The sequence below is a fragment of the Pseudorca crassidens genome, chromosome 15 (assembly GCF_039906515.1).
Source record: "Pseudorca crassidens isolate mPseCra1 chromosome 15, mPseCra1.hap1, whole genome shotgun sequence".
In the NCBI taxonomy this organism is placed as follows: Eukaryota; Metazoa; Chordata; class Mammalia; order Artiodactyla; family Delphinidae; genus Pseudorca; species Pseudorca crassidens.
Window position 1 is genome coordinate 21,378,865 of NC_090310.1, and position 27,369 is coordinate 21,406,233.

A 27,369-nucleotide genomic window follows, 5' to 3' on the forward strand; every position below is an offset into this window, starting at 1 on the left:
TAGGAGAAAAGAAAGCAAACCTTTCTGGAACCTTCATTGTATTACAATGAAAGCATTTGCTTACTTCTAAATGATTTGCATACTGGTAGGACTGAGTTACACTTCTTTACATTTTAATCTATATGCTAAATATAATTCAGTAAAAATGTTATCTATAGCTACATGCACGCTTACTTTCTAGTAAAAGGCTATATGAAAATTTTGACTTTGAAACTAGGATCGTAGAATTCTGGTTCTAAATTTTAAAAAGCCAAGGAAAGACCATTAAAAACTACACATACATAATCTTAGGCTGTTCTTAGCTAATTTCTCCACAAAGCAAAAATGGTAACAATGATAATGGTTCCATCGTGGAACAGTTGTACAGCCCAGAGTGCGTGCTCCTCTAGCTCCTAGAATTTCCTCTCCTATTCTTTAGCTTTTTTGTTCTTTTGTTCCACTTCCTGGGAGACTTCCTCAACTTCATTTTCCAGCCCTTCTATTAAGTTACTCATTTTTGTAAGGGTATATTCGATTTACAAGAGCTCTTTGCTGTGTGATTTTTTTTAAAAAAAAATCTTTATAATTGCTTTACAATGGTGTGTTAGTTTCTGCTGTATAACAAAGTGAATCAGCTATACGTATATATATATCCCCATATCCCCTCCCTCTTGTGTCTCCCTCTCACCCTCCCTAAGCCACACCTCTAGGGGGACACAAAGCACCAAGCTGATCTCCCTGTACTATGTGGCTGCTTCCCACTAGCTATTTTACATTTGGTAGTGTATATATGTCCATGCCACTCTCTCACTTTGTCCCAGCATACCCTTCCCCCTCCCCATGTCCTCAAGTCCATTCTCTATGTCTGTGTCTTTATTCTTGTCCTGCCTCTAGGTTCATCAGAACCGTTTTTTTTAGATTCCATATATGTGCATTAGCATACGGTATTTGTTTTCTCTTTCTGACTTACTTCACTCTGTATGACAGACTCTAGCAAGACCTGTATGCAGAAAACTATAAGACACTGATGAAAGAAATTAAAGACGATACAAACAGGTGGAGAGATATACCATGTTCTTGGATTGGAAGAATCAACATTGTGAAAATGACTATACTACCCAAAGCAATCTACAGATTCAATGCAATCCCTATCAAATTACCAATGGCATTTTTCACAGAACTAGAACAAAAAATTTTACAATTTGTATGGAAACACAAAAAGACCCCGAATAGCCAAAGCAATCTTGAGAAAGAAAAATAGAGCTGGATGAATCAGGCTCCCTGACTTCAGACTATACTACAAAGCTACAGTAATCAAGACAGTATGGTACTGGCACAAAAACAGAAATATAAATCAATGGAACAGGATAGAAAGCCCAGAAATGAACCCATGCACATATGGTCACCTTATCTTTGATAAAGGAGTTAAGAATATACACTGGAGAAAAGACAGCCTCTTCAATAAGTGGTGCTGGGAAAACTGTGTGAATTCTTAGAATCGCATCTTGATCCTTTTTTCATGGACACGTTATTTTATCTTAGGATATTGATAGTTTTTTATTACTTGAAGTTTTCTTCTCCAGGCATATTGTTTCCTCCCAGATGCTGTCTGCTCTTGGTTCTATTTGTCTGTTATATGAAATGCCTTCCTTACATATGGATCTTTGGGTGCCTGTTCAAGTTTAAGAACAGGGCTCTAATATGTTATCTGGGAATTTCTGTAGGTGTGGGTGGGACTTGGTGGGTGAGCCTTTTTTTGTGAGGTGCTCTGGCCAGCCTGTTTCATTAGGGGGAAGTACCTTAAGTCTTTTATTTTAGGCTAGTCAAATTCCCAAGAAATTTCTTCAATTGTCTGCCTTCCGCCAGGAGGGACAAAGTCAGCTGCCAGTGTCTGGGAGCACAGGGGGAAAGAAGGCTGGTGGACACTCTACACCCAATACAGAAACTTCCACCAACCTTCCTTTCAGTAGAGTAGCCTCACTCTCTACTGTGCCTGGTGTCCTAGGCTTCTGCAGGGTGATGGAGGGGCAGCTGGCTGGCTACACAGGGGACCTGAGTGGGTCTAGAAGTCTGATGCTTTGTCTTTCAACTGAACCTACATTTTTAGCCCCATTTCACTCCCCCTTCCAGAGGTTCCTTGTGCCAATTCTTCAGCCTTTGGCAGGGGTGGGGGTGTCTTCAATGATGAAAACTGGCTTCTTAGATTTTCCTACTGCTGACCTAGGATCCAGCCTTCTTGGGTCTGCTAACTCAATCACAGTCTATCTGCTTTCCAGCATCCAAAATTTTGTTACTGTTGATGACTCTTCCTTTTCACCCTCATGGGCTTATGCCATTAAGAAAATCTCTTTCCTGTCATTTTAGTGGAGACTTCGGAGCAAATGCACCTAAATATGTGTTCAATATACCATGTAGTTATGGTATATTGTTCAAATTTCTAAAAATTATTAAAATTTTTAAAGAAATTCTCATACCAGTAACGAAGATTTTCTTAAGTTTTAGATCACAAAGCATCTTTAACATGCATTTTCTTTGAAACTGATAACAACTATGTAATGGTAAAGATTATTGTTTTATAGATGAGAAAAACCAAGAAAAACGAGAGGTACACATCCTTTATTTAAAGCAAACAGAAAACGTATGTGCCAAATCTAGAAGTTTTTTTTATAAGAATTTATTAGAAATGTTAAAAATCAAGAAACCTTGCATAAAAAAATCCAATTTTCAGCAGCTTGAAAAATTGGAAAATGGGGCAACACTGGGCCCACACTCCCCATGGGGACAACCATTTGGAGCTGAATCTGGGCTGCCTCTTTCAAGTAGGGCTGAGCCCTCCAATTCACCCCCACCTCCACCCAGCTACTTCACTCATGTGTTACCAGGAGACATTTGTTTTGTTTTGTTTTGCGGTACGCGAGCCTCTCACTGTTGTGGCCTCTCCCATTGTGGAGCACAGGCTCCGGACGCGCAGGCTCAGCGGCCATGGCTCACGGGCCCAGCCGCTCCGCGGCACGTGGGATCTTCCCAGACCGGGGCACGAACCCGTGTCCCCTGCATCGGCAGGCGGACTCTCAACCACTGCGCCACCAGGGAAGCCCACCAGGAGACATTTGAATTTGAGGCCAGAAAGAAAGAAACCACTTTATTTGGAAAGGCAAAATGGAACTCAATATATATGCAAAAATAAATCTATAATGCAAGCCACTTCTCTGGGTCCACCCAGTGTCCACCTTGTCTAGGTTAAAGGGGTACCTCAGAGATGAGAAAAGTGAGTAACAGGCACAAATGCAGAGAATATGCATATTTTGTCTCCTTTCCCCCACACAAGCTGCATATACTCATGTAAACATTTTTGATTTGTAAAACATGTCTAGTACTGCAGACAAATGTGCTGGGACGAAAGGAAATGAAGTCACTAAAACAGCAACAACAGTAATTTACCTGGCTTGGTTCATCAAGGTCGCATTTGATGATAAATTCCCACAGGGCCTCAGGTGAGGAGGAGGGGATAAGGATATCCAGGTGCACAGGGGTTATGGATTTTTTCCTACTTACATCCATAAAGGCTGCTCTTTTTCTTTTTAAACCTACAGCAAAACTGAAAGAGACATTACACTGCAGTTTAACTTTAAATTTTATTCCCAGGATCCTCTAAATAAAAGCAGCTCTCAAATCCTAGCTCCAGCTTAGCCTCTAACCAGCAGGGTACTTGGAAAGAGTCTACCTTTCAGAATCGTGGATTCTCTATCTGTGATTGAAGATGCAAATTACATCCCCGACTCTGCTAATCTCCTGGACCTTCCCCTGTTTCTTGCACCTGAAAAGAGTCTCTGATGGCTCCCCAGTTGGGCTGGAATATCCTGGGGTTTTTTTGCTTTTTTTTTTTTTTGGCATGCCTAGCATTTGTGGAAAAAGAAGATGCCCTAACCAGCTTCAGAAGGCACAGAACTAGCTTTTTAAAGTGGAGTAAGTTCTGCTGGCTCAGAAGGATCTCAGTATTTTGCAGCTCATTTTGCTCTCAATGGTCCTTAAAGAAGCATTTGCCTAGCTATCCCAGCCTCCTGCAGAAGGGGACTGCCCTGACATTAAGGCCATGTGAGTGGGTGGAATTACAGGGGTGACCGGTCAAGCCAATCCAGACAAGGAATCATTAACCGGTTGGAGGAACCAGAGCCACAAAGAGTGAGTGCTGTGACTAGGGCTGGTTCTCCATTGTTCATGAATTTACTGAGTGCCTACTCTGTGCTAAGGCACTGTTTTTAAGCACTGGAGACCAAAATAAAAATTGAGATGACTCTTGCCCTCAGGGTTTAATATAGTAGCTCTTAAGTCAGGATTAGAGCAGGGGTTGGCAAACTATAGCCCAGGCAGGCTGTTTTGTCAATAAAGTTTTATTGGAACGCCAGCCATGCTCATTCGTTTAGGTATCGGCCACCGATGTTTCTGCACTACAACAGCTGGGCTAAGTAGTTGCAACAGAGACCATATGGCCCGCAAAGCCTAAAATATTTACTACTTGCCCTTTACAAAAAAGTTGCCGATACCTGCGTTAGAGGAAAGCACTGACATATAACTAAGAAATGAGACAGGTAGTCAGGGAACATAAATGATTTGCATAATAAAATCTCAAAGAGCAAGGAGGCTGGTTGAACTAACAAAAGCATGAATTTTATGAAGCTTGACACCTTTGAAGAGATAAGTCAAAATAAAGTTGCTTCTAAAATGCAAATTAACTATATGCACTGGTTTAAAACACACAAACAACTTAAGGCAAGCCAACCACTTGATCTGTGCAAACGGAAAAAGGGATCAGTTCCAACTTCTAAAGGAAACTGGTTGTGATGAGTCCAAATACAAAAACAGGGATACTGTCATTTACAGGTGCTCTACAGGATTTTTCAAGGGTAATTTTGACTCTGCTTGATTTTTCCTTTAGGGCACACTCTGAACTTTGGAACCTAATGCATGCACAGGGTCATGACTTCACAGTACTTAACACTAACATGCTAAAGCACCTGTCTTAATGAACAGGTAAGAATGGTTTGTATGGAAATTTCCTGGAGGCCCAGTGGTTAGGACCCTGAGCTTCCACTGCAGGAGGAACCGGATTCAATCCCTGGTCGGGGAACTAAGTTCCCACAAGCCGAGTGGTGCGGCCAAAAAAAAAAAAAAAAAAAGAATGGTTTGTATGTTACGCTCTGTTTTTTTTATGTTTTCATTTTTAAACAAAGGAAGAGAGGCTGCTTTAGTAGCACTTGGGGTTGATCAAAGCAGTCTGTTTTCTTTGCTATTTGAAACACCAACTGGAATCAAACTGGTGTTAAATCTGAATTCCTTCTAAAGAGAACGCTCATTAAATACAGAGAGCCATAGCCTGGCCCTGGGGAAACCACTGGAATTAATGAGTGTTTATAGTTCTTGCCCTTTCATTCTCCAACAGCTTAGACAAATCTCAAGGGACCGCTGCTGAAAGCATCCTGCTGCAAAAAAGAAGAAAATCACCAAAAGCTTCAAGCAGAAAATGCCAAGGACAGGGGTTGGGGAGCGGATTCTTCATAAGAACACCAGGTGCTAAGAGAATACGGAGGAATACGGTACAAAGGGTACTTCAGTATATTGTGGATGCTGCCGCTGAAATGCAGGGCACATGTCCGCTTGGAGGACAGGCTCCAACTTTCCAAGCCACTGTCCTTACATGTAAAAGCTCTGAGGTGCACCCGAAAAGGCGCACAGTAGCTGATGCAGGAGTTAGAGGTAGTAAAAGTGTGCATATAAAAACCAAACCTGTTTTGTAAAGCCCACTGTAGACAGCATGCTTCAGAATAGAATTTGGCTGTATTCCAGAAAATAAGCTTATTTTCAGGAAGGACATTAAACTAAAAGATTAGAAAACATGGGAATTCCCTGGCGGGCCAGTGGTTAGGACACGGCACTTTCACTGCTGAGGGCTGGGGTTCAATTCCTGATTGGGGAACTAAGATTCCCCCCCCCCAAAAATAAAACAGTGTGCGGGTCTTCTCCCATGGTAGAAGGGGGCCGGGGTGATGTACAGTCTCACATCCACCAAAAAACACCAGCACACTTCCAAATGCTCTAAGAAGGCTCTGCACTAAGTCACGACACTACATGCCCCGTGGAAAGTTAACGTGCAGCTCTACTGTACCCCATTGCATCCTTACTCAGGAAACACAGGCTCTGTGGTCCTGAGATTTCAGCCCAGCCTGAAAAGGCTGATGAGCAAAGCCTTAGTATTTTCCATCCAGGAGAGAAAAGATACATTTTCTTACATCTCATGACAAAAACCAACAATAACAACAACAAAACACAGAAGAAGAACCTCAGAGAGATATGTTGGTTCATTAGGCTGCTTTTTCAATCCCCCTCCCCCAAAATGCTGCCCTAGGGGACAGCTGCAGTGTCTCCACTGGTAGCAAAGACATTTTCAAGAGTCAACAATAAAATACAAAAGTTGATTTACAACACACTAAAAATATTTGCCTCCTCCGGCCCCAAAACAACCCTAAATAAGTAAAGAAGTCTTTTTCTTTCCCCCACTCCTAGCCCTTTAGCTTGCGACTGGCTGGCAGTGATTTTTCCAGCAAGCTATTCCTCCATCTGTGCCCAGGCCTCCTCGGCTTTCTCGTAGTACTGGTTGGCCAGCCGGCCCTTCATGGCTTCCATTGCTGCCTCGGCTGCCTTGGTGTACAAGTCGCCTGAAAGAAAGTGAAGGGGTGAAGCACCTGTTATTTTTGCCACCCAGTGTCCCCGACCCCCTCTCTAGAAGATCGCCCTGAGGTTACCCTTTCTTGCCTCTCCCTCCACATAACCTGGTTGGGGCTCTGGGTGGGCATGTGATTCAAGCCTGGCCAATCAAAGCACTTTCTCATTCCCCACCAGGCCACAGGGAGTGGTCCACATTTAGGCACAGCCAATCAGAGTGAGCCATCTCAATAAGCACAGTGATTGGTTTAGGGATGGGTAGGTGATTCCAACTGAGCCAATGAGAATCAGGCTGAGGGCTTTTACAGGGCAAATTGGGAACATATGAAAGTAGAAAAGATAAAGTATAAGAAATAAAAATTATGAACAACCTCACGTCAGTTCTGGACAGGTTTTGCCACCAAATGAATTTGTGCAAAACATATAAAAACACTTGGTTTTCAGAGCTTTTTGGATTTAGAAGTTTCAAATAAAGGATTGTAGAGTTGCAGTATTATTTGCTTGATTTTGTTACACCACCTTAAAAAATAACTTTTAAACTTAGCCTCATCCTATACCTGTGAAATCAGGAGCTCAGTATGTCTATCATGTTATTTAAAAAAATACATATAGGGACTTCCCTGGTGGTGCAGTGGTTAAGAATCCACCTGCCAATGCAGGGGACACGGGTTCAATCCCTGGTCTGGGGAGATCCCACATGCCGCGGAGCAACTAAGCCCATGCACAACTACCGAGCCTGCACTCTAGAGTCCGTGAGCCACAACTACTGAGCCTGCACGCCACAACTACTGAAGTCCACGCACCCTAGAGCCCGCACACCACAACTACTGAGCCCGCGTGCTGCAACTACTGAAGCCCGCGTCCCTAGAGCCTGTGCTCTGCAACAAGAGAAGCCACCGCAATGAGAAGCCCACGCGCTGCAAGGAAGAGTAGCCCCCGCTCATCGTAACTAGAGAAAGCCCGCATGCAGCAACGAAGACCCAATGCAGCCCCAAAATGAAAAAGTTAAAAAATAAATACACATATATATATTTCATATATATATAAAAGTGTGAATCAACTGATGAATGTATAAACAAAATGTAGTATCTATACAATGGAAGATTATTCAGCAATAAAAAGGAATAAAGTACTGATACATGCTACAACATGAATGAACCTTGAAAGAAGCCAAGACACAAAAGGTCACCTATTATACGATCCCATTTATATGAAATGACCAGAATAAGTAAATCTATAAAGATGAAAAGTAGGTTAGTGGTTGCCAGGGATGGAGGGAGGGGGAAATAGGAAGTCGCTGCTAACAGGTACCAGGTTTCGTTCTGGCGTAATGGCAATGTTCTGGAATTAGGTAGTGCTGATGATGGCATCATACTGTGAATATACTAAAACCCACTGAACTTTACACTTTAAAATGTTGAATTTTATGTTATGAAAATGTCAGCTCAATTTGTGAATTAAAAACAAACCTCCCAAACTCCTAATATTTGACTATTAAAATATAAAAATGTTCGTCTGCATACCAACTGCATAAAGCCCCCTTCTAAGCCAGCATTATATGGGTATCCAGCCTGGCAAAAATACAGGGCCAGTACAAATCTTTCTCCCAACCAGAACTGAAAGAAGAGACTCAGTCTTGCATGTTGTTGTAACTCCCAGCGAGACAGGAATTACGTCTCTCACTGTCTAGCACCGTCCCACCCCAGCGGCAGGTCTGCCAGGCCCTACCTGATCTCTGCGGGTTCTTCTCCAGCCCGTAGCCGCCTGTGAACAGCATCTCTGCCTCCCTGGCCAGCAGCAGGTACCGGGGCTCATCGTGCATCCCATCATACTCCCCACCTTCATCACAGTCAGTTGTCTCCAGGGCAGTGTTGTACCAGAGTAGAGCCTCCGGCCAGCTTTGGGACCTTGCCAAGAGACACAGAGGAAAAGAGGGAAGTTACCATAGCAGCAAGGCAGGAAGGAGGAGGCCCATCAGCAGGCAGGGTAAGTCAGGAATCCCTATGGGGTCACCACCTCTGACTCAGGACCCATAGGACCCAATGCCACCACATCTAAAGGGTGTCATTTACATTGTAGATTTACATATTTATTACAATAGTGGTCAAGCAGTTTTCCCTAAAAAAATTGGGATAGTACAACAATTTTCCAACAGATGGAAGTAGAGCATCTTGAAGAAGGGGAACATTTTCCTCATTTGCACAAAATCACCCTATGGGAATTCCCTGGTGGTCCAGTGATTAGGACTCAGCGCTTTCACTGCCGTGGCCCAGGTTCAGTCTCTGGTCGTGGAACTAAGGTCCTGAAAGCCGCATGGTGAGGCAAAAATAAAAAAAAAAATCACCGTATGGGTGATTTTTGCATTAGCAGTGGCTGGTATCCCAGCCAATTTGCCCTGTGACTCACACAGGAGAGAAGGTGGGTGGGGGACTCTTTGTCGAGGCCTCCAGAACCTTCTCACAGCAGTCATTCAGCCCCATCTTCTGCTCTGCCTCTTCCGGCCAGCTCTAGCTCTACTCCAGCAAATGCAGTTTACCCGGAAGAGCTGACTTCCCTCTTCTGGCTCTGCCCTCTACCCTCAACCCTTTCTCCTACTGCAGCACATGAATGGCCAAACCACCAAGGGCGTATGCTGAATTCAAGTTCCAGCTGAATCTGAACAATACAGAATAAAGAGCAAACAGGGCAGTGGGCTGTTTTCCTTGGGGTGTACTAATGCATATTACCAAACATGTGAGTAACTATTTAGAGTGCATCAGGAAGGAGTAAAGAGAGACACAGAGAAGAAGGTCTATGGGCCTCATGAAACGTTCCAGGAGCAACAGCTATATATATATATATATATATATATATATATGGACCTGGCTCTACCCTCCGGTCTTAGCTCCTGTCAACCTCCTCCCATGCCCGGCTCGTTGGGTCACGTTCTCCTCCCCGAACGCTCCAGCTCCTGTCGGCTTTTGCACCTGCTGCTCCCTCTGCTTAGAACGTCCTTCCTTCAACTCTTCCCATACCTGGCTCCTCACCTCTCCAACCTCAGCTCAACTTCTTCAGAGATGCTGTCCCCAAACACCCTATTTCTTATAATTACCTCAATCTGTTCATCTCCTGTTTACCTACTTACTTGCTTATTATGGTTTCCCTGACTAGAACATAAGCCCCAAGAAGGTAGGGACCTTGTCTGTTCTATTCGCTGCTGCATTCCCAGGGCCTGGCAAACAGCACAGCCTCTCTAAATGTCTGTTGAAGTGGCTGGCTAGGATGGTGTCAGGAGATAACCCTGACTCCATTTTATTTTATAAAAAAGGGAAGTTATTTGAAAATTACTGGTGACACACCCAAAAAACCAGGGTTTTAACAGTGGATTGGAAGCCACTGAACTACATGATCTCACTTCTTTCAGCTCTGACCCTCCCCAGTCTTGAAGGGCAAGGCAGAATCCCCCCAACACATTAAATGTAAAAGGAGGGAAAGGGCCTACTCTCTCCCAACCCACCCCTACCCAGCTCTGCACCCAGCAGTTATGAGCATGCCTACCCTGCCTTGCAATTTCCAATGACTCTTCCTTGTCCTATTAGATGGTAACTTCTAAGGGGGTCAAAACCCCTTAACATGCAAATAGCTGACCCTCAATTAATGCTCCCTGAATGGAAGAGGCTGGAGCTGGTTGGAATGAGGAAGAAGAGTAAGAAAAAGACTATAGCAGAAGCTATAGAAGAAAATCTTGATAGATTTAACTACAAAATATTAAAAACCAGCATGTCCCCAGACCCAATAAACAATGGTCGTTGTGTGGCACATGTGCCATCCCCTGCCCCCCCAAATCTATGATAGCCAGCTCTCTCTTTTTTTGGCCACACCTTGCGGCATGCGGAACTTCCCACACCGAGGATCGAACCCATGCTCCCTGCAGTGGAAGCGCGGAGTCTTAACCAAAGGACCACCAGGGAAGCCTTTTTTTTTCTTTTTTTAAAAAAATTTAACACTATCTTTTTTTTTTTTTTTTGGTAGCCATCTCAGAAAATTTTTTAAAAGCCAACTCATATACCAGAGTTAACAGTCTTAATATATTAAAATTTTTAACAGGGAATTCCCTGGTGGTCCAGTGGTTAGGACTCCATGCTTCCACTGCAGGGGGGCATGGGTTCAACCCCTGGTTGGGGAACTAAGATCCTGCATGCCACATGGTGGTGGTGGTGGGGGGGAATACATATATATATATATATAAAATTCTTACAAATCAAAACCAAAAATCCTATTGTCTCAAATTAAAAAGAGAAAGTAGACAGAGGACATAAAGAGAAAACACATACAGCAAAGATTTTTTTTTAAGGGCCTCAGATACAGATATTCAATGCCCAGCTCCAGCTCCCCCCACCCATGCGGTGGTGCTTCCCCACTGCACTCAGTGGGCACCACAGATGTTGGCATTTGATCGGACACAATTGTGTCGTGTCTGTTTTGTTTACCTCCCCTCTACGCCAGGGTAATTCTGGATCCCTAAGAAGCAGGCTAATGTACAGTCTGCTGGAGGAGAGGTGAAAAGACCTACGTTGTGGCTCCACTACTTACTGGCTACTGGACTATGGACAAGCCCCTTCACTTCTCAGAGCTACAGTTTACTCATCCATAACATAAGCCCCCAAACGCCTGCCCTGTCTGCGTCAAAGCGATGTGTTGGTTCATTCATTCAAACAACTACTGAGCCGGGCCCTGCACTAAGCACTGGGCCTGAAGAGATGCAGGAGACCCAATTCTAGTTCTCGGTGAAATAAAATCGCAGATATGGAAGTGCATCCAAACATAGGGGAGCATTACTGTTACAACACAGCAGGTAGCCGACAAATGTTTGCATGACATGTAACTCAGGCAGGATGTCATGCATCCGGACGTTTTAGACCCTGAGAGCTTGAGATGACAGACCCACAGCCCTGACTTTCCTTCTAAACCCAGTGAGAGGGACATGGAAACTTGACCCACAGAGGAGGGAACTGCCAAACCGCCCCCATCCTGGAGGTTTAGACAATGAATGTGCCCACCCTGCTCCCTGCACCTGAGGACAACAGGGGGAAGCTGAGATCCACGGGGAGCCACAGAGGGTGAGCAATGGGTCCCGCTAAGAGTTCAATTCCCCCAACCGTCCTCTGCTCCTGGACTTCTGGGACCTCCCACTGGCCAAGCCAAAGAGCCGAGATGAAGCTGCCATTCTCCTCTCTTCCCACCGCCGAGTCCAGTCCTGGCACCCCTGCCAGAGGGATAACCGAAAAGCTGTTGACACCTGCAGGGCTGTAGCCATCAGGAGTCTTAAAACCGCTCTGGAAAACTCACACCAGGCTTGAACTCCCTGAAGCTCGCTTCCTTCCCTCCCCTCCCTCTCAGAAGTGAAAAATAGTAAGAATAAAAACAAAAGTAGGAAGAATCAATTAAAATCACCCCTAATTCTACCATCTAAGGACCACCACTCTGGACCTGACGCTACATATCCTTTCAAACCCTTTCTCGGGCAAATCTTTACATGAAATGGCTAAGATGCCATTTATCTCTCACTTTATGTGCCAGGCACAGTGAGGATTAAAGGCAGCATCTCATTTAACCCTCATACAATGAGACACAACCACCCTAGGATGCAGGTTCTATAATCGTTTCCATTTTACACAGTGAAGAAACTGAGGCCAAGGAGGTAAAGCTACTTGCCCGTGGTCACTGGGCTGGTACTCAGGGGAGCCACATCTGGAACTCAGGTCTGTCCTAACACCGGAGGGGAAGCTCCCACCTGCAGCCCAGGTTCCCACCAGTGTCACCTGAGCCATGGCCACAGTACCTGTCTGGGCTGAGGTTCTGGCCAGTGTCAAAGGCTCGTGCCACCAAGATCATGGACTGTCTGTCGCCAGCTTCAGCTGCCTTCAGTAAGTAATTAAATCCTTTGGTTTTATTCTCTTCTGTCTCCTGTTAACACAAACCAAAGACAGGGAGAGAAAAGGAAATGAGGCTTACACGGGAGGGGCTGCAAGAATCTCACTCATCAATCTTTTCCCTGTTTCTTGAATTGTTTTGAGAGCTCCAGGCTGGGGCTGCTGTAGAATTGCACATCGTGAGAAAGAGAACAGGCCTTCCCCTGCTGCAAAGAGCTCCTGGGGGTTCCCATCAGGCAGGGAGAAATGGAAGCTTAGCTCACTCCCGCTCGCTCTCCTCTATCTGCTCTGATTCCTCCAGAGACCACATCATCTCTCGCCTCCAGCAGGGGCTCCCTGCTTCCAATTCTTTCTACATTTTTTAGCACCTTTATTGAGATATAATTCACATAACATACAACTCACTCATTTAAAGTGTACAACTCAATAGTTCTTAGTATAATCACAGATTGCGCAACCAGCACCATAATCAATTTCAGCATATTTTCATCAAGGCAAGAAGGATTCAAAACACCATACCGCCTAACCATTACCTCCCAATTGGTCCATCCCGCCCAGCCCTAGGCAACCACTACTCTACATGCTGTTTCTAGAGATTTCCCTACTCTGGACACTTTATATAAATGTAATCATATAACATGTGGTCTATGGACTTCCCTGGCAGTTCAGGGGTTAAGAATCTGCGCTTCCCTTGCAAGGGGCGCAGGTCCGATCCCTGGTCAGGGAACTAGGATCTCACATGCCGCTTGGCTCAGCCAAAAAACAAAACAAAACAAAAAACATGTGGTTTAGCGTGACTGGCTTTTTTCACTTGGCGTAAATTTTTTTTTAATAAATTTATTTATTTTATTTATTTTTGGCTGCATTGGGTCTTCGCTGCTGCGCGCGGGCTTCCTCTAGTTGCAGCAAGCGGGGGCTACTCTTTGTTGCGGTTCGTGGGCTTCTCATTGCGGTGGCTTCTCTTGTTGCAGAGCACGGGCTCTAGGCGCGCGGGCTTCAGTAGTTGTGGCTCGCGGGCTCTAGAGCGCAGGCTCAGTAGTTGCCGCGCACAGGCTTAGTTGCTCTGTGGCATGTGAGAATCTTCCCAGACAAGGGCACGAACCCGTGTCCCCTGCATTGGCAGGCGGATTCTTAACCACTGTGCCACCAGGGAAGCCCTGGGATAAAGTTTTCAAGGTTCATTCATACAGCTTCTATCAGTGTTTCATTCTCTTTCATGGCCAAATAACATTCCATTGTGTGAATGTCTCACAATTTGTTTATCTGTTCATCAGTCATCAGGTGACGGCTATCTGGGTTGTTTCCACTGTTTGGCTATTATGAATAATGCTGCTATGAACATCTGTGTGCATAGCTTTTGTATGGATGTATGTTTTTCTTTTGGGGGGATGTATATACCTAGGAGTAGAATTGCTGGGTCACATATAACTCTATGTTTAGCCTTTTGAGGAGCTGTTTCCCACAGCGGCTGCACTACTCTACATTCCCACCTGCTTCCATCCTGCTTCTCCGATATCCATCCAGAGAGATGCTTTAAGCCCAGGTCAGGTCATGTTACTCTACCAAAGCTGCTCTAAGACTTCCTATCTCACTCGGAGACAAATCGAAAGCCCTCCTATCAGCCTATGAGGCCCTTCTCAACCTTCAGGATTCAAGGAGTGTGGCTGGGACTACCAGTTGTCTGCCATATGCATTCTCCTCTGCCATATTTTTGCTGGCACATGGCTAACCAGCTAAAAACTACATTTCCCAGCCTCTCTTGCAGCTGGAATCAGCATCCTAATAACAAGAGGCCTATCCACTCTTTTTTCTTAAATTTATTTGTTTTTATTTTTGGCTGTGTTGGGTCTTCCTTGCGGTGCGCGGGCTTCTCATTGTGGTGGCTTCTCTTGTTGCGGAGCATGGGCTCCAGGCACGTGGGCTTCAGTAGTTGTGGTGCACGGGCTTAGCAGTTGCGGCTCGCGGGCTCTAGAGCGCAGGCTCAGTCGTTGTGGCACAGGGGCTTAGTTGCTCCATGGCACGTGGGATCTTGCCAGACCAGGGCTCGAACCCGTGTCCCCTGCACTGGCAGGCAGACTCTTAACCCCTGCGCCACCAGGGAAGCCCGTATCCAGTCCCTCCTGATCTCACACTCTGTCACAATTTCCCCCCAGCACTTAAGAACAATGCTTGGCACAGGCAGTGCTCAATAAAGGTCAGTTATTTTTACTTCTGTTGGAAATATTTTCATTTGTTAATTATTATCTGTATTACAACCTTATCTGCCTGAAAAGTTTGCTGTTGTGAATAAGAACCTAGGACGGTGCCCAGAGTGTAGGAGATACTCAAAAAGCATGTGCTGGATAAACGAATGTCTTAGCAAGACAACAGGAAAAGGTCCTAAGAATGGGGGCTTTGGGGAAAGCGGGAGATGGGCCAGCAGCCTTTCAGGGCATGTGGCCATGGTTTTCTTTGCTGCCAGATTCTGTCCTGGAGGGAAAGGCCTTTGGGACACCTGCACATGAGAAAACCGAAATAGCTTCTACATCCCTTTACAAAGGTGCTCGGGTGCAGCTGGTGTAAACAGCCTGAGATCACAGGGAGAGGTACCAGGGAGTCTCAGCGAGAGTGGTCTCCCCAGTCCTGGCCCCTAACCACTCATCCTGGACCCTGGCATTCCTTTATTCAGGCCTCAAACCCTTCTGAGTGTCCTCTCTATGCCAGATGCTGGGAGAACAGGCCAAACGCAGTGGGTACGCTGGAGCCAGCTCTGCAGGCTTGTGAGAACCGATGTGAAAGCAAGCCAGTCGTAAAACACAGCCATTATTAGAAATTAAATTACGTAAACTTACAATTAAATGAAAGGTAACAAATACCCAAAGCTCATCACTTCCTAACTATTTTACTATGTTTTACTGTTGTCTGTCCTCTTGAGGTTATTTATATCTATTGCAGGGCTTCTCAACCCTGGCACTACTGGCATTTTAGATGACATAATTCTGTGTTGCAGGGACTGTCCTGTGCGTTGTAGATGTTTGGCAGCATGCCTGCCCTCTACCCACTAGATGCCAGCTGCGCTCCCAGAGCTGTGACAACCAAAGATGTCTCCAGACACTGCCAAGTGTCCCCTGGAGAAGGGGGAGGCAAAATGACTGGTGCAGAACCACCAGTCTGTGGAACCTTCATGACGGAAATGCTATGTGGAAACGGTGTGCTGTGGTGCACTTCCTCCAGCTCCGTGCTCGGCGATGTCATCTCAGTGCTTGCACGTTGGCCAGGGTAGAAGCAGTTATACCACGAGATGGCAAACAATATTAATAATGCAGACTAATTTGCAAGTGTGCCGTGTCTGTAGCCATTACATTGTGACTAGCACAAGAAACTGGAGAAGCATTCTTCAGTATTTAAAACTATCGTCTGATTCAGCAAAGAAGTTGCTCGTATCAGCAGCAAATAAATGAAGTTCCAACTCTGACAAAGGACTTGCTTATTTCACTTTCATCTTACTCACTAAAGTAAGTGAAAGTATCAACCAGTATCTAACGTCAGAACTTCACGCCTCCATCAGCTGCAACCAAAGCTGGGCTACAGACATGAGTTCCACAAAAATTAGCAACGGAAGTCTGTGAGGATCTATCGACTATATAGAATTCACAATAGTTTTATGATTTGTAAACTGTATGCTCCACGTTCCTTATATCAGTAAATGTATAATAAACTTACAAGTAGATGTATAATAAACGTACATACATATATGTGCAAACATTCCCTCCCCACCTGCAAGAGCCAGTTGTTAAGCATTTATCAGCACACCACTGGCTAAATGAGATATATTCAGTCCACTCCTCAGGGAGCACGGAGACGAGAGAAAGAGGAACAAATCATCTGCCTGTCAAAATCCCCTCCCCCAACCAAGCCTGCCCTTCACCATCTAAAACAGGAAATAAAAATGGCTGTAAGGTATCCCTGACCGCACGCCAAAGGATGTATCTGACTGAACCATATGAAACTGCCAATATTCTACCCTCATGACCTATAAAAACGGTTCAATTTAATATGTCCAAGTCTGGTCACTGCAGCAATTTTTGAGATATCATAAGAATGGAACCAACCCAAGTGTCCATCAACAGGGCACAGGTTAAATAAAGTACCTGTACAATGGAATGTTACTCAGCTGTCAGAAAGAATGAGGAAGCTGTCTCTACAGCACTGAGGGGAAAAGTCTGCAGGACACTGCAGAAATAGGGTCTTTCCAAACAGACAGACGTAACTAGTTAAGATGAGGGCAGACTAGATTAGGGTGGGCCCTAAACTCCATAGGACTGGTGTCTTCGTAAGAAAAGAGACACAGAGGCACAGAGACACACACACAGAAAAAAGGCCATGTGAAGATGGAAACAGAGATTGGAGTGATGTACCTACAGACCAAGAACACCCAAGATTGCCTCCAGTCACTAGAAGCTAGAAGATCATGGCCTGTCAACACACTGATTTTGGACTTCTAGCCTCTAGAACCGTGAGAATGAATTTCCGTCGTTTTAAGCCCCCCAGTTTGTGGTTCTTAGTTATGGCAGCCCTAGGAAATGAATACCCTCTTGGAATTACATGTGAGAAACTAATAATGATGGTTACCTGTTAGCAGGAGAATGAGAAGGTGGAGGAAAAGGTGGGAGGGAGATTTTTCACTGTAAACCTTTTCACATTAAAAAAACTTTTAGTCACATGACTGTATTAACTATTTTAAAAAAATCAAGGACTTTTGGGTGCCTTCCCACACTCTCTTCCAGTCTGAGACCCCCCAACCTGTTGGGCCATGGTTAGGCTCACAGAGCAGGGCTGGTGCCCTGTGCCCACACCAAGCCCAGCCTCGTCTGGCTGCAAGCCTGGCCCACGTGACAGAGAGCTGGAGACTTTTATGCTGGGAGCATGTGCACACCAGGGGCCTCTCAACTTCTCTAAGGAAAGGATCACACTCCCTAGGCCACGTCAGGTCCTGTCCGCTGTGCCCACGGACCAGGGGAGTGATGAGGGAGCAGACACCCTCACGGATTCCCATCACACCCATCCTGCCCGGGCCCCTCTCCAGCCTCATCTCCTGCACCTTGTCTTCACGCTCCACACTCCAGCCGCACTGATCGCCTCCTGTCTCCCCAGGGCCTGGGCCCGCGCTGTCCCCTCTGCCCACGCTCCCCCTCACACACTCTGCCTGGCTGACTCCACTGGGCCCGCAGGTCTACCTTAGGGATCACTTCATTCATTCGTTCCACAAACGAATGCTGATTATCTAGTGTGTGCCAGGTCTGCTCTAGCCACTAGGGACAGAGCTGCAACTGCCAATCAAGAAACCCCAGCTACGGCCCTTCCTCATTTATCTGCAGTAGCATCTTCTGCTTCTCCCACCGCACCACGTCACAATTGCCTGGGAATGTGACTGTCACCTTCCACTCAGTCCCCAAGGCCGGAGACCAATTCTATCAGCGTCAACTAACTTGGAAGTGCCTGGTCCCAAACTGATGCTCGGGAAATTTCTGAGGCGTAAACCCAGGGAGCGAAGGGTGATGGGTTGCCTGAGCCCCCGCTCCCCTCACCTTCAGAGAGACGTCCGCCAGGATGTGGTGGGGCAGCTGCGAGTACATGAGTCCCAGGCCCGCGATGGCCTCCAGCTCGCCGAGGTCGGCCGCCTGCTCCAGGTGGAAGATCGCCGACGCCCGGTCCCACTCCTCGTCCTTCTTGCAGAAGCGCCCGCCCTCATGGTAGCGCACCATGGCCAGATGGACCTGCCACACAGACGGCAGGTGGGCCTGGCTGCCTGGAGGCCGCAGCCGCGGCCGAGGGCCTCCCAGCCAGCCTGGGGGAGGGAGCGACTCTTGGGGGAGGCGCCGGGTTAATGCAGAGAGGGCATCACCATACCTTCCCCAAAATGGACTTCCCGATTCTCTTCTCAAGGTCCAGAGCGTTGAGCCTCTGCACTTCCAGGGCCACGGCTGAAGGCCTCGACAGGTGGAGACGGGAGGAGCTGAGGAGATTCCACTTCTCCACACAGACCTGAAGGGAGGACCGGGCATTTACAGGCCAGAGAAGCGAGGGGCTGGGGATGGACGCACCCTCCCAGCTGTGAAAGTCGGCCTGGCGAGTTAAGGGGCGCGGACCTGTGCGGTGTCAAGTTTTCCTGGACAAACCCGGCTCCATTTCCAGTCACTTGAATTATGCCAGCTTGTGGGCGCTGAGGGACACAAGCAACAGGTAGCAACAGGACACAAAGGCTAGCACACTGCACTGCAGCAGTTCAAAGAAGTGTCTCCTCACTTATCCATCTGACTTAGGTCGGGGAGTTTCGACCCTGAGCTGCTCCTCTGCCAGCTCCCCACACAAGGCACCAGAAGAGCCTCACTTCAGACCTGGCAGCAAATCCACTGTGCTTTCCCTGTGCATCCAGAGGATGCTTCAGGAGATGGGCTTAGAAAACACACCACGTCTCCCAGCTAAAAACACCCCTGTCCAAAGTTCTCGCAGGACAGAGCCAGGCTGCTGTGCGTGTATGTCTGTGTGTACGCACACTAAACAGACTACCATGCACAGGGCATCCTCCACAAAAAAGAATGACCCAGCCCAGAATGTCAGTGGTGCTGGGATCGAACGACCCTGCCTCCGCACCACGCTGTGGCCTTGACCCGACTGAGAAGTACCCTGTGGTAAGGAAATACTGCGTGATGAATAATCTGTGTTCTGGAAGCGGCAGGAGTCAAGCCTGCCCCGGGGATCAGGGAAGCCTCCTGGAGAAGGTGCCACTGGGGTCCAGCCTGGGAGAGCAGACAGGCCTGAGGAGGTATGACCACAGGGGAGGAAGGACCTTGCAGGCAGGAGAGAGACTCGCCTTAGCAAAGGCTGGAGGGTGAGAGGTTCAAAATGTGGTTCCGAGTCAGCTAGAGAAGAGCATTTAGGAGGGTGGTCCTTCCCACACCGGCCTGATGATAATCACCTGAGATACTTCTTCCAACTATTAGCCGGGTAACCTGGGGAGAGTCGCTTAAGACTCCCTTTTTCTCATACATCAAAAGAGGATGAATAACATTAGCCTGTCTCAGTGGGTGGCTGCAAAAATTAAATTTTGGGGGGCTGCACCACGCAGCTTGTGCGAACTTCCCCAACCAGGGACTGAACCCGGGCCACGGCAATGAAAGCCCGGAATTCTAACCACTAGGCCACCAGGGAACTCCCTAGACGTAAATTAACGTATACTGGTAGGCGCTGTGAGCTGAAGCCTCCAGGACAGGCCGTCCTGATCTTCTCTAATTCTCCCCGCTGATCCCGCAGCGTCACACCCAGGAGCTCAAAAAGTATTTGCGAGGGGATCGGCTCCTTTGCAAAATCGTCCTTTAGGAGACATGTGGAGCACCTGGGCAGGCAGAAGTGACATGACGTGAGGGGGAAGAAACAGAAACAGAGTCTGAAAAAGGCAAGCACGCAGCCACGACGAGGATTCCTGGGGGCACATTACCCGTCCGGAGCTGCCCAGGCTGTCTTCGTCCGACTCATACCTCCGGTTACCGTTTGAGTGGCCCTGATGGAGACATAGATTAGAGTGATCCAAAGAGCAGCCTTCCTCCCAAGAACCTCCTCCTGGGGAACTGGTCCAGCCCTCCCAGGGGACCCTCCTCAGGGAACTGGCTCGGCGCCTCAGGAAGCTGACACCTCCGTCTGCCAGGCAGAGAGGATGCTGGGTAACAGGCAGGACTGATGTGCCGGGGCAGCCGCAGCCTCCCTCTCGCTCTCACCATGTGCACGGACGGAACCGACTCAAAGGCACAGGATCCCAGCAGACAGGCACCAAGAAAACTGAGCCAAGTGCTTCGCTTAGCCAAAGCCCCCATCGCCTGTCTCTATATATTCGCAGTAACAAAGCCGAGACCAAAAGCTCCCGGCAAGACTGCCTGTAATGCGCATGCGCCATTTTGGCACTTGGCAAAACCTCTCAATGGCTGGTACTGCCTAAGACCACCCTCACCAGGATGCTGCTGAAAAGATACCGTAAGGCATCTTTCATCCTCTGGAGCCTTCCCGAGGGACTGCTGGAATCCCGTGCCTTTGAGCTGGGCCCTCCCACCTACCAGCACCATTCTGGCCCACTGCCCAGCATCCTCTCTGCTTAGCAACCAGAGGTCCAGCTTCACAGTAAGATGCGTCCGCCATATTCAACCCTGTGTCTAATCCCCCATGCTTGTCCCCTTACTAAACTTACTACTCCACATTACCGTTTTATCTTCTGCCCTGCAATTATCTTTATCTGAAATGATTTATTTATTAATTTATGCTCTTACCACCCATTCACATTCCCCCCTCGGCCCCAGCTCTCTATCCTCCTGGACAACTAGGCAAGAGGGGACTCTGTTCTCATTTCCTTGGGGTTCCTTACATGTTCTCGGGGCTCTGGGTCGTCCAGCTCACTCCGCTTCTCACTGGGGTATCCGCTGTCTCCACTGTTCTCAGAGTCCTGTGGAGAAAAGATGGCCCTAGGGTCTCAGTGGTCCTCTGAGTACCTGGTGGTGGTGATATCTGGAATCCCAGCCATTTGCTTTCTCTCCTTTGTCCCATCATCCCACAACATTCTCTTCCTCCTACCCTTGCTGGTTGGGTGACAAGGGAGCGGTAAAAAAATAGTGGCGAAGAATGTGGGCTCTGGAGCCAGACTGCCTAGGCTCAAATCCGAGCTCTGTAACTCACCAGCTATGACTCTGGAGAGCTGCTCAGCCTCTCTGAGCTTTGGTTTCCCTAGCTATGGGGATTCATTATAGCTACCTACATCAAGCGGCTGTGAGGATGCAATGAGATGTCACACTCAGAGTGTGGATCGTAGTAAGTGCCATTGTTAAGAGTGACTCACCCATTTCACAGGCAGAAAAACAAAGCCTGGCTTAAAGGATATGACCCATGGATAAAAATGCAGCATTGGAGACGCAGACCTACTAGAGAATGGACTTGAGGACACGGGGAGGGGGAAGGGTAAGCTGGGACGAAGTGAGAGAGTGGCATGGACATATACACACTACCAAATGTAAAATAGATGGCTAGTGGGAAGCAGCCGCATAGCACAGGGAGATCAGCTCGGTGCTTTGTGACCACCTAGAGGGGTGGGATAGGGAGGGTGGGAGGGAGGGAGACGCAAGAGGGAGGAGATATGGGGACATATGTATATGTATGTATAGCGGATTCTCTTTGTTATAAAGCAGAAACTAACACACCCTTATAAAGCAATTATACTCCAATAAAGATGTTTAAAAAAAAATGCAGCCCTGGGAACAATTATTTACTACAACTAAGCCCTCTGCCAAAACCGCACACATCACCTGGGCGTATGTTTTATTCTTCTAGATCTGAGTTCTGCTGTGAAAAGGAACCTCGTATAATTTAGAATCTCTAAAACGTCGGTCATTTGTCCACCAACGTTGAGCTCTGGCCATATCCACATGTCACCTGCATCACTGTTCGGCTAAAACTTCTAGTCTTTTCCTCCTTCATTCCACTGAGAAACATTTCAAACACACAAATAAGAACAGAGAATCCTAAAATGAACTCCTGTGCACCTGTTGCCAAGTTTTGTCAACTCTTAACACTAGGCCTTAGTTACTTTAGATCTTTTATTTCTAAAAGTTAAAACACTGCTGTTAAAATTTAGACCTCTTATGAGTCCCCTCCGCATCCCATTCTCTTCCTCCTCCAGATAAAACTCTTCTCATGAATTCATACTTCTCTTTTATTATTTTTCTTTAAATAAACCACTTTATTTTACTTAAGACTTTAAATAAACCACTTTATTTTACTTAAGACTATATATATATATATATATATATATATATATTTTTTTTTTTTTTTTTTTTTTTTTTTTTTTTGCGGTACGCGGGCCTCTCACTGTTGTGGCCTCTCCCGTTGCGGAGCACAGGCTCCGGACGCGCAGGCTCAGCGGCCGTGGCTCACGGGTCCAGCTGCTCCGCGGCATGTGGGATCCTCCCGGACCGGGGCACGAACCCGTGTCCCCTGCATCGGCAGGTGGACTCTCAACCACTGCGCCACCAGGGAAGCCCTTAAGTCAATATATTTTTAAAAGAAGCTTGGTATCACTACCATAAATGTAAAACCTGGATCAGTCTCCTAGACAGATGGGCACCATGGAACATACACAATGGAATCCTTGGCCTCTGGTCTGGCCAGGATCCACTCCACCCAAAGGAGATGCGTTATTCTAAAAAGGCCCCTGCCCTGGTTTCTAGAAGCACCACAGGCTTCCTACCGCCCTCTCCCAGGTCTTTGTTCTGTGTGAGCCAAATAGCTTAACTATTTCAATTTTTTAAATTGAGGTATAATTTACAGACAACCAAACTGAAGTGTTCAGTGTGCTGAGTGAAAGGCTTTTTTTGAAACTGGATTACAGGCTATACCTAAAAGCTCCGGGCAGCCCCCTCCTCGCACCCACTCTCTGCATGACCTTGGGCCCCGTGTCCCACCCTTGGGAACCACTCCCAAGCCGGGCAACAGAGAGCCTCACTGAAACCCCAGCTCTGCACTCCCCAGGTAGACCTTGAGCAAGGCAGCTAACCTCTCCAAACCTCAGTGTCCTCATCTGAGAAATGGTGGAGAATAGAAGCAAAGGGCAGCAGTACAGAGGGTGGGTTCGAGGCCAGATGGCCTGGGTTTGAACACTGGCTCCATCACTGAGTGACCATGAGCAAGTGGCTTACCTTTCTGTGCCTCAGTTTCCCCGTCTCTAAATCAGGGATAATGAGGGCACTGTCTAAGCAGCTGCTAATGCTGGGGATAAGCAGGTGGCTGAGGGGACAGGTGGGAGGGAGACTTTTCACCTTGTAATTTTCTGAATCTTTTCCTTTTCAACCTATGCTGAAATTCTAAAATTCATCCTAGCTCTAGAGTAAAACATAAAACCTATTCTAAAAGGAATAAAAACTATTATCTACTTATCTCATAAGTTGTTGTGAGGATTAGATGAGAATTATCTACCAAGCTCTTAAAACAGTGTCTGCCCGTAGTGATGATTCCATATGTGTCAGCTATTGCTGTTTTTTGTTCCCACTCAAGAACTCTGAAAAGCCGTCAGGAGCGAAGTTGAACCTTTGGAGCTGAGAGTGCAGCTTAAGATGCTGTGGCCTGTGCAAGTGTGATGTGTCTGTGAAGTCTGTTTAAAACGTTCTAATGCATTTTTAATTTGACACCATAATATATGTTTGTCTGAATGCAAAGATGTCATCTACAGCTTCTTACTGCTAGTCACGCAGAGGCTGCAGGAAACCTGTTCTGCTTATCCAAGCTGTGAGCATCACAGCTACCTCTGCTATAAGTTACACATCGGAGACCCAACATAGCCCCCTGTCCCCCGAGATAGCTTGGCCGCACAACGTGTGGCCAAACCAAACCCAGGGCCAAGCCCAGCATGTACCGGAAGGTTGTGTTATTGCTGACTTGGATTCTCTCTGCTTTAACCACCTCCAGGAACTGGAATAGACCCAGCTCTTCCCAGACAAAATGCTGCCCTGGGCAGGAGGCTGGGATTCCCTCCCCCCTGTGCACCTGTATCCTGCTGCCAGTGTCCGGAGCAGACCTGGGTTACCCACCTCTGAATCTGAGGTCTCATCCTCAGTTCCTGGGGGAGGGAGGCCCCTCCTCCCCACCCTGGTCCTCCACCCACTCTACTCACCCGGTGGTTGTCCAGAGGGTCGTGGTCTCGGGGTGCCAAGTTATCGAGGTCGCTGAACACAGGCCAATCTGAGCAGGGAGAAAATGGAGGAAGGCACCAGCTCCATCGCTGGAACAGTTCACAAGACCCACCTACAGCCTACAGCTGCCACCAAGCCTTTTTTATTTTAAATTTATAAAGTACAAAAATGGGTGAAGAATGTATGTGGTCAGCACCTGGGGGGACACAATTCTTCCTCGAGAACTTACCCAGAGTCTCTACTCGCCAGCTGTGGGGTCCTGAGCGTGCAGCTTAACAGGTGTGCCTCCTTGGGTTGTCATAATGTAAACACAATTGTGTCATGTATTGACAAGCACCATGTGCTTGACCTACGGTCAAACCTCAGTGAGGTGCAGTTGTGAAGGAAGGAAAGCCATTTGTATATTTGGGGTCCCATGAGTAGCTACAAATGGGAGAAGCCTTAGATGGCTTAAAAACCAACCATCCCAGTCTTTATCTCCTGTCCCAAGCTGCCACTAGCCAAATCTGGCTTGTCTCCTATTCGCATATGGTTTTTAAGAATGCTTTTTACATTTTTTAAATGGTTGAAAAAAGTCAAAAGGAGAACAATATTTTGTGATATGTGAAAATTATATGAAATTTAAAATTCAGTGTCCATAGAGTTTTACTGGAACACAGCCGCATCTATTTGTTTTAAGTACTGTCAGTGGCTGCGTTTATGCTGCAAGTGCAGAGACCACATGGCCTACAAAGTCTAAAATATTTATTACTCTCTGGCCTCTGAAGAAAAGGTTTGTCAACTCTTGCTTCAGACTATTCCCCAGGCCTTCCAGTGGTGATTTACAGGCTTCTTTAATATCTGACATTAAAATCCTCCTCTCCTGCTTCCCTGGGGCCTCCTCCGGCTGAATAAATGGCCCCATCATCCTGCCAGTTCTTCAGATCAAAACCGTGGAGCCAGCCTTGCCTCCCGTCTTTCCTGCAGACCCCGCGTCCATATCACGAGCAAACTCTGTCACTTCAACTTCGGAAATAATGATGCCCATTTTTCTCCTTTGACCTGTTCATATGATGTTAATTGGTTTCTGAACACTGAACAACTTTCAGATTCCTGCAAAAACCGTATTTGGCTGTGACAGACTATTCTTGTAAGGTACTAGTCTTTTCTTTTCCCCTGATCAGGGATTGAACCCACGCCCCCTACAGTGGAAGTGAGGAGTCCTAACCACCGGATCGCCAGGGAATTCCCTAATATACTAGTTTTTATTTGTTAATACTTTATTTAGAATTTTTGTCTTGTATATCTATTTATTTATTTATTTTTAAATTTTAAATTTATTTTTGGCTGCACTGGGTCCTCGTTGCTGTGTGCGGGCTCGCGGGTTCTAGAGCGCAGGCTCAGTAGTTGTGGCTCGCGGGCTCTAGAACGCAGGCTCAGTAGTTGTGGCGCACGGGCTTGGCTGCTCCACAGCATGTGGGATCTTCCCAGGCCAGGGCTCAAACCCGTGTCCCCTGCATTGGCAGGCGGACTCCCAACCACGACATCACCAGGGAAGCCCTGCCTTGTATATTTATACCTGAAGTTGGGATATGGTTTTCTTTTTTGGTGTTTTGTCAAATTTTGGTATAAAAGTTTTCGCTAATTTCATAAAACACTCTGAAAAATGTTACCTTGTTTTCTGCAACAAAGACTGTTTTTACAGCATTTGGATGACTGCATCTTGAAAGTTTATTAAAAAGAACTCACCCGTAAAACCATCTGGGCCCTCAATCTTTTTGGTTGGCATGTCTGATTTTCTAACATAAGTGAAAGCCAGTTTAGCCCTGTTTTACCTGTGCTCGTCCCCTCCAATCACAATGCCCAGGGGCCAAACCATCACTCACGAAGGTGGTCCAGTTTCTGGCTGTGCGGCGTGGCAGAAGATGGCGAGGAAGGGAGAGAGTCAAAGGTTATGTCACTCATGTTCTCATCTCCAGAGTTCTCTGAGAGGCGAAGGAGCAGTGGGGGCCGGCTCCCCGAGAGGGTCCTCACCCGGGGGCTCCCGCACTTTTCCTCTGTCCCCCTCAAGATGGTCTGCGCTGATTGCTGGAGAATTAACAGGGACATGCACGTCACACAGGCACCCTCTGGGAAAGTGGGGCTCTTCCTGTTGCCTATTGTTCCCTCAAAACCTGAGGCCCTTTCAGCCACAGCACCCACCTGTGCCTATTAAGGGACTGGCAGAAAACCTGAAACGAATCAGTGGGGGCTTAACCCAAAGGCCTCTAAGAAGGGGCAACCGGAACAGGAGCTCAGAGGGCCAGCATTCCCAGAAGCGCTGCCCACGCTTTACAGCCCTGAGCTGGGGGATACATTCCAGAATCCCAAGCTGCTCTTTGACAATATTGTCTTATATCTGGTCCATGCAGTGGGGGTGGGGATGGGGGTACATCCTGGACACGGCGAGGTACTCAGTGAGCCAGGTCCGAGTCTAGTCCAGCCGTTTGTCAACACACCACACGAACCACATTCCACACACCCCACTCACTATCTGTACATATCTGGTCCCCTCACTCTGGGCAAAAATGGGCCTATATCAAGCAGACCCCAGTTCCTCTGTTAGTGGGGATATTCAGGAGGGCTGTGTGCACTGGCTCAAGAGGGACGAGGGACACAGGCAGGACTAAGAGTCTTCCGGCCCCAGTACTCTTGAATTAAGCATTGCAAGGCCTGAGCCACCAGCACACAGAAAACACAGTTTGCGGGTCCTGCCAGCAGAAGGGCCCTGCCAGTCCGAGCAGGTTCACGCTGGGTACCCACCAGTAGCTTGATGTTCTGAGTCACCGCGTCCCTCTCTCTTGGGGAGAGGTCGAAAGGAGTGAGGCCCATGCTCTTGCAAATCCGGTTGCAGGCATGAGAGTGGAAGAAGAGAGCCATCCCGCGGACACCTGCGGACACAACAGAGCAGGGGTTCTGGAGCACTGCTCTGCTTTGGGGTGGGGGCAGGACGGTACTGAGCACCCTAAATGCGGCAGGGGCAGGTGTAAAACATGCTAAACTGGCAGAAGCCAGAGGCCCCAGGCTCCCACCTCCAC

General features: G+C 47.3%; 1 protein-coding gene across 4 annotated transcripts in view; it reads right to left on the bottom strand.

The window, feature by feature from the left end:
* Positions 1–2,576: 2,576 nt before the first annotated feature.
* Positions 2,577–27,369, bottom strand: part of EEF2K (eukaryotic elongation factor 2 kinase) — a 63,278-nt gene continuing 38,485 nt past the window's right edge. For 3 of the 4 annotated variants that reach the window (XM_067706423.1, XM_067706424.1, XM_067706425.1), the window contains 10 exons: positions 27,095–27,222; positions 26,179–26,380; positions 24,295–24,362; positions 21,004–21,081; positions 20,089–20,151; positions 18,501–18,635; positions 18,179–18,367; positions 12,521–12,645; positions 8,428–8,606; positions 2,577–6,692 (listed from right to left, as the gene is read on the bottom strand). In XM_067706423.1, the coding sequence (XP_067562524.1) occupies positions 6,583–6,692; positions 8,428–8,606; positions 12,521–12,645; positions 18,179–18,367; positions 18,501–18,635; positions 20,089–20,151; positions 21,004–21,081; positions 24,295–24,362; positions 26,179–26,380; positions 27,095–27,222 (1,277 nt within the window). In that variant the 3' untranslated portion in view covers positions 2,577–6,582. The remainder of the gene's footprint in view (positions 6,693–8,427; positions 8,607–12,520; positions 12,646–18,178; positions 18,368–18,500; positions 18,636–20,088; positions 20,152–21,003; positions 21,082–24,294; positions 24,363–26,178; positions 26,381–27,094; positions 27,223–27,369) is intronic. The other variant, XR_010934921.1, reaches the window with a different exon arrangement.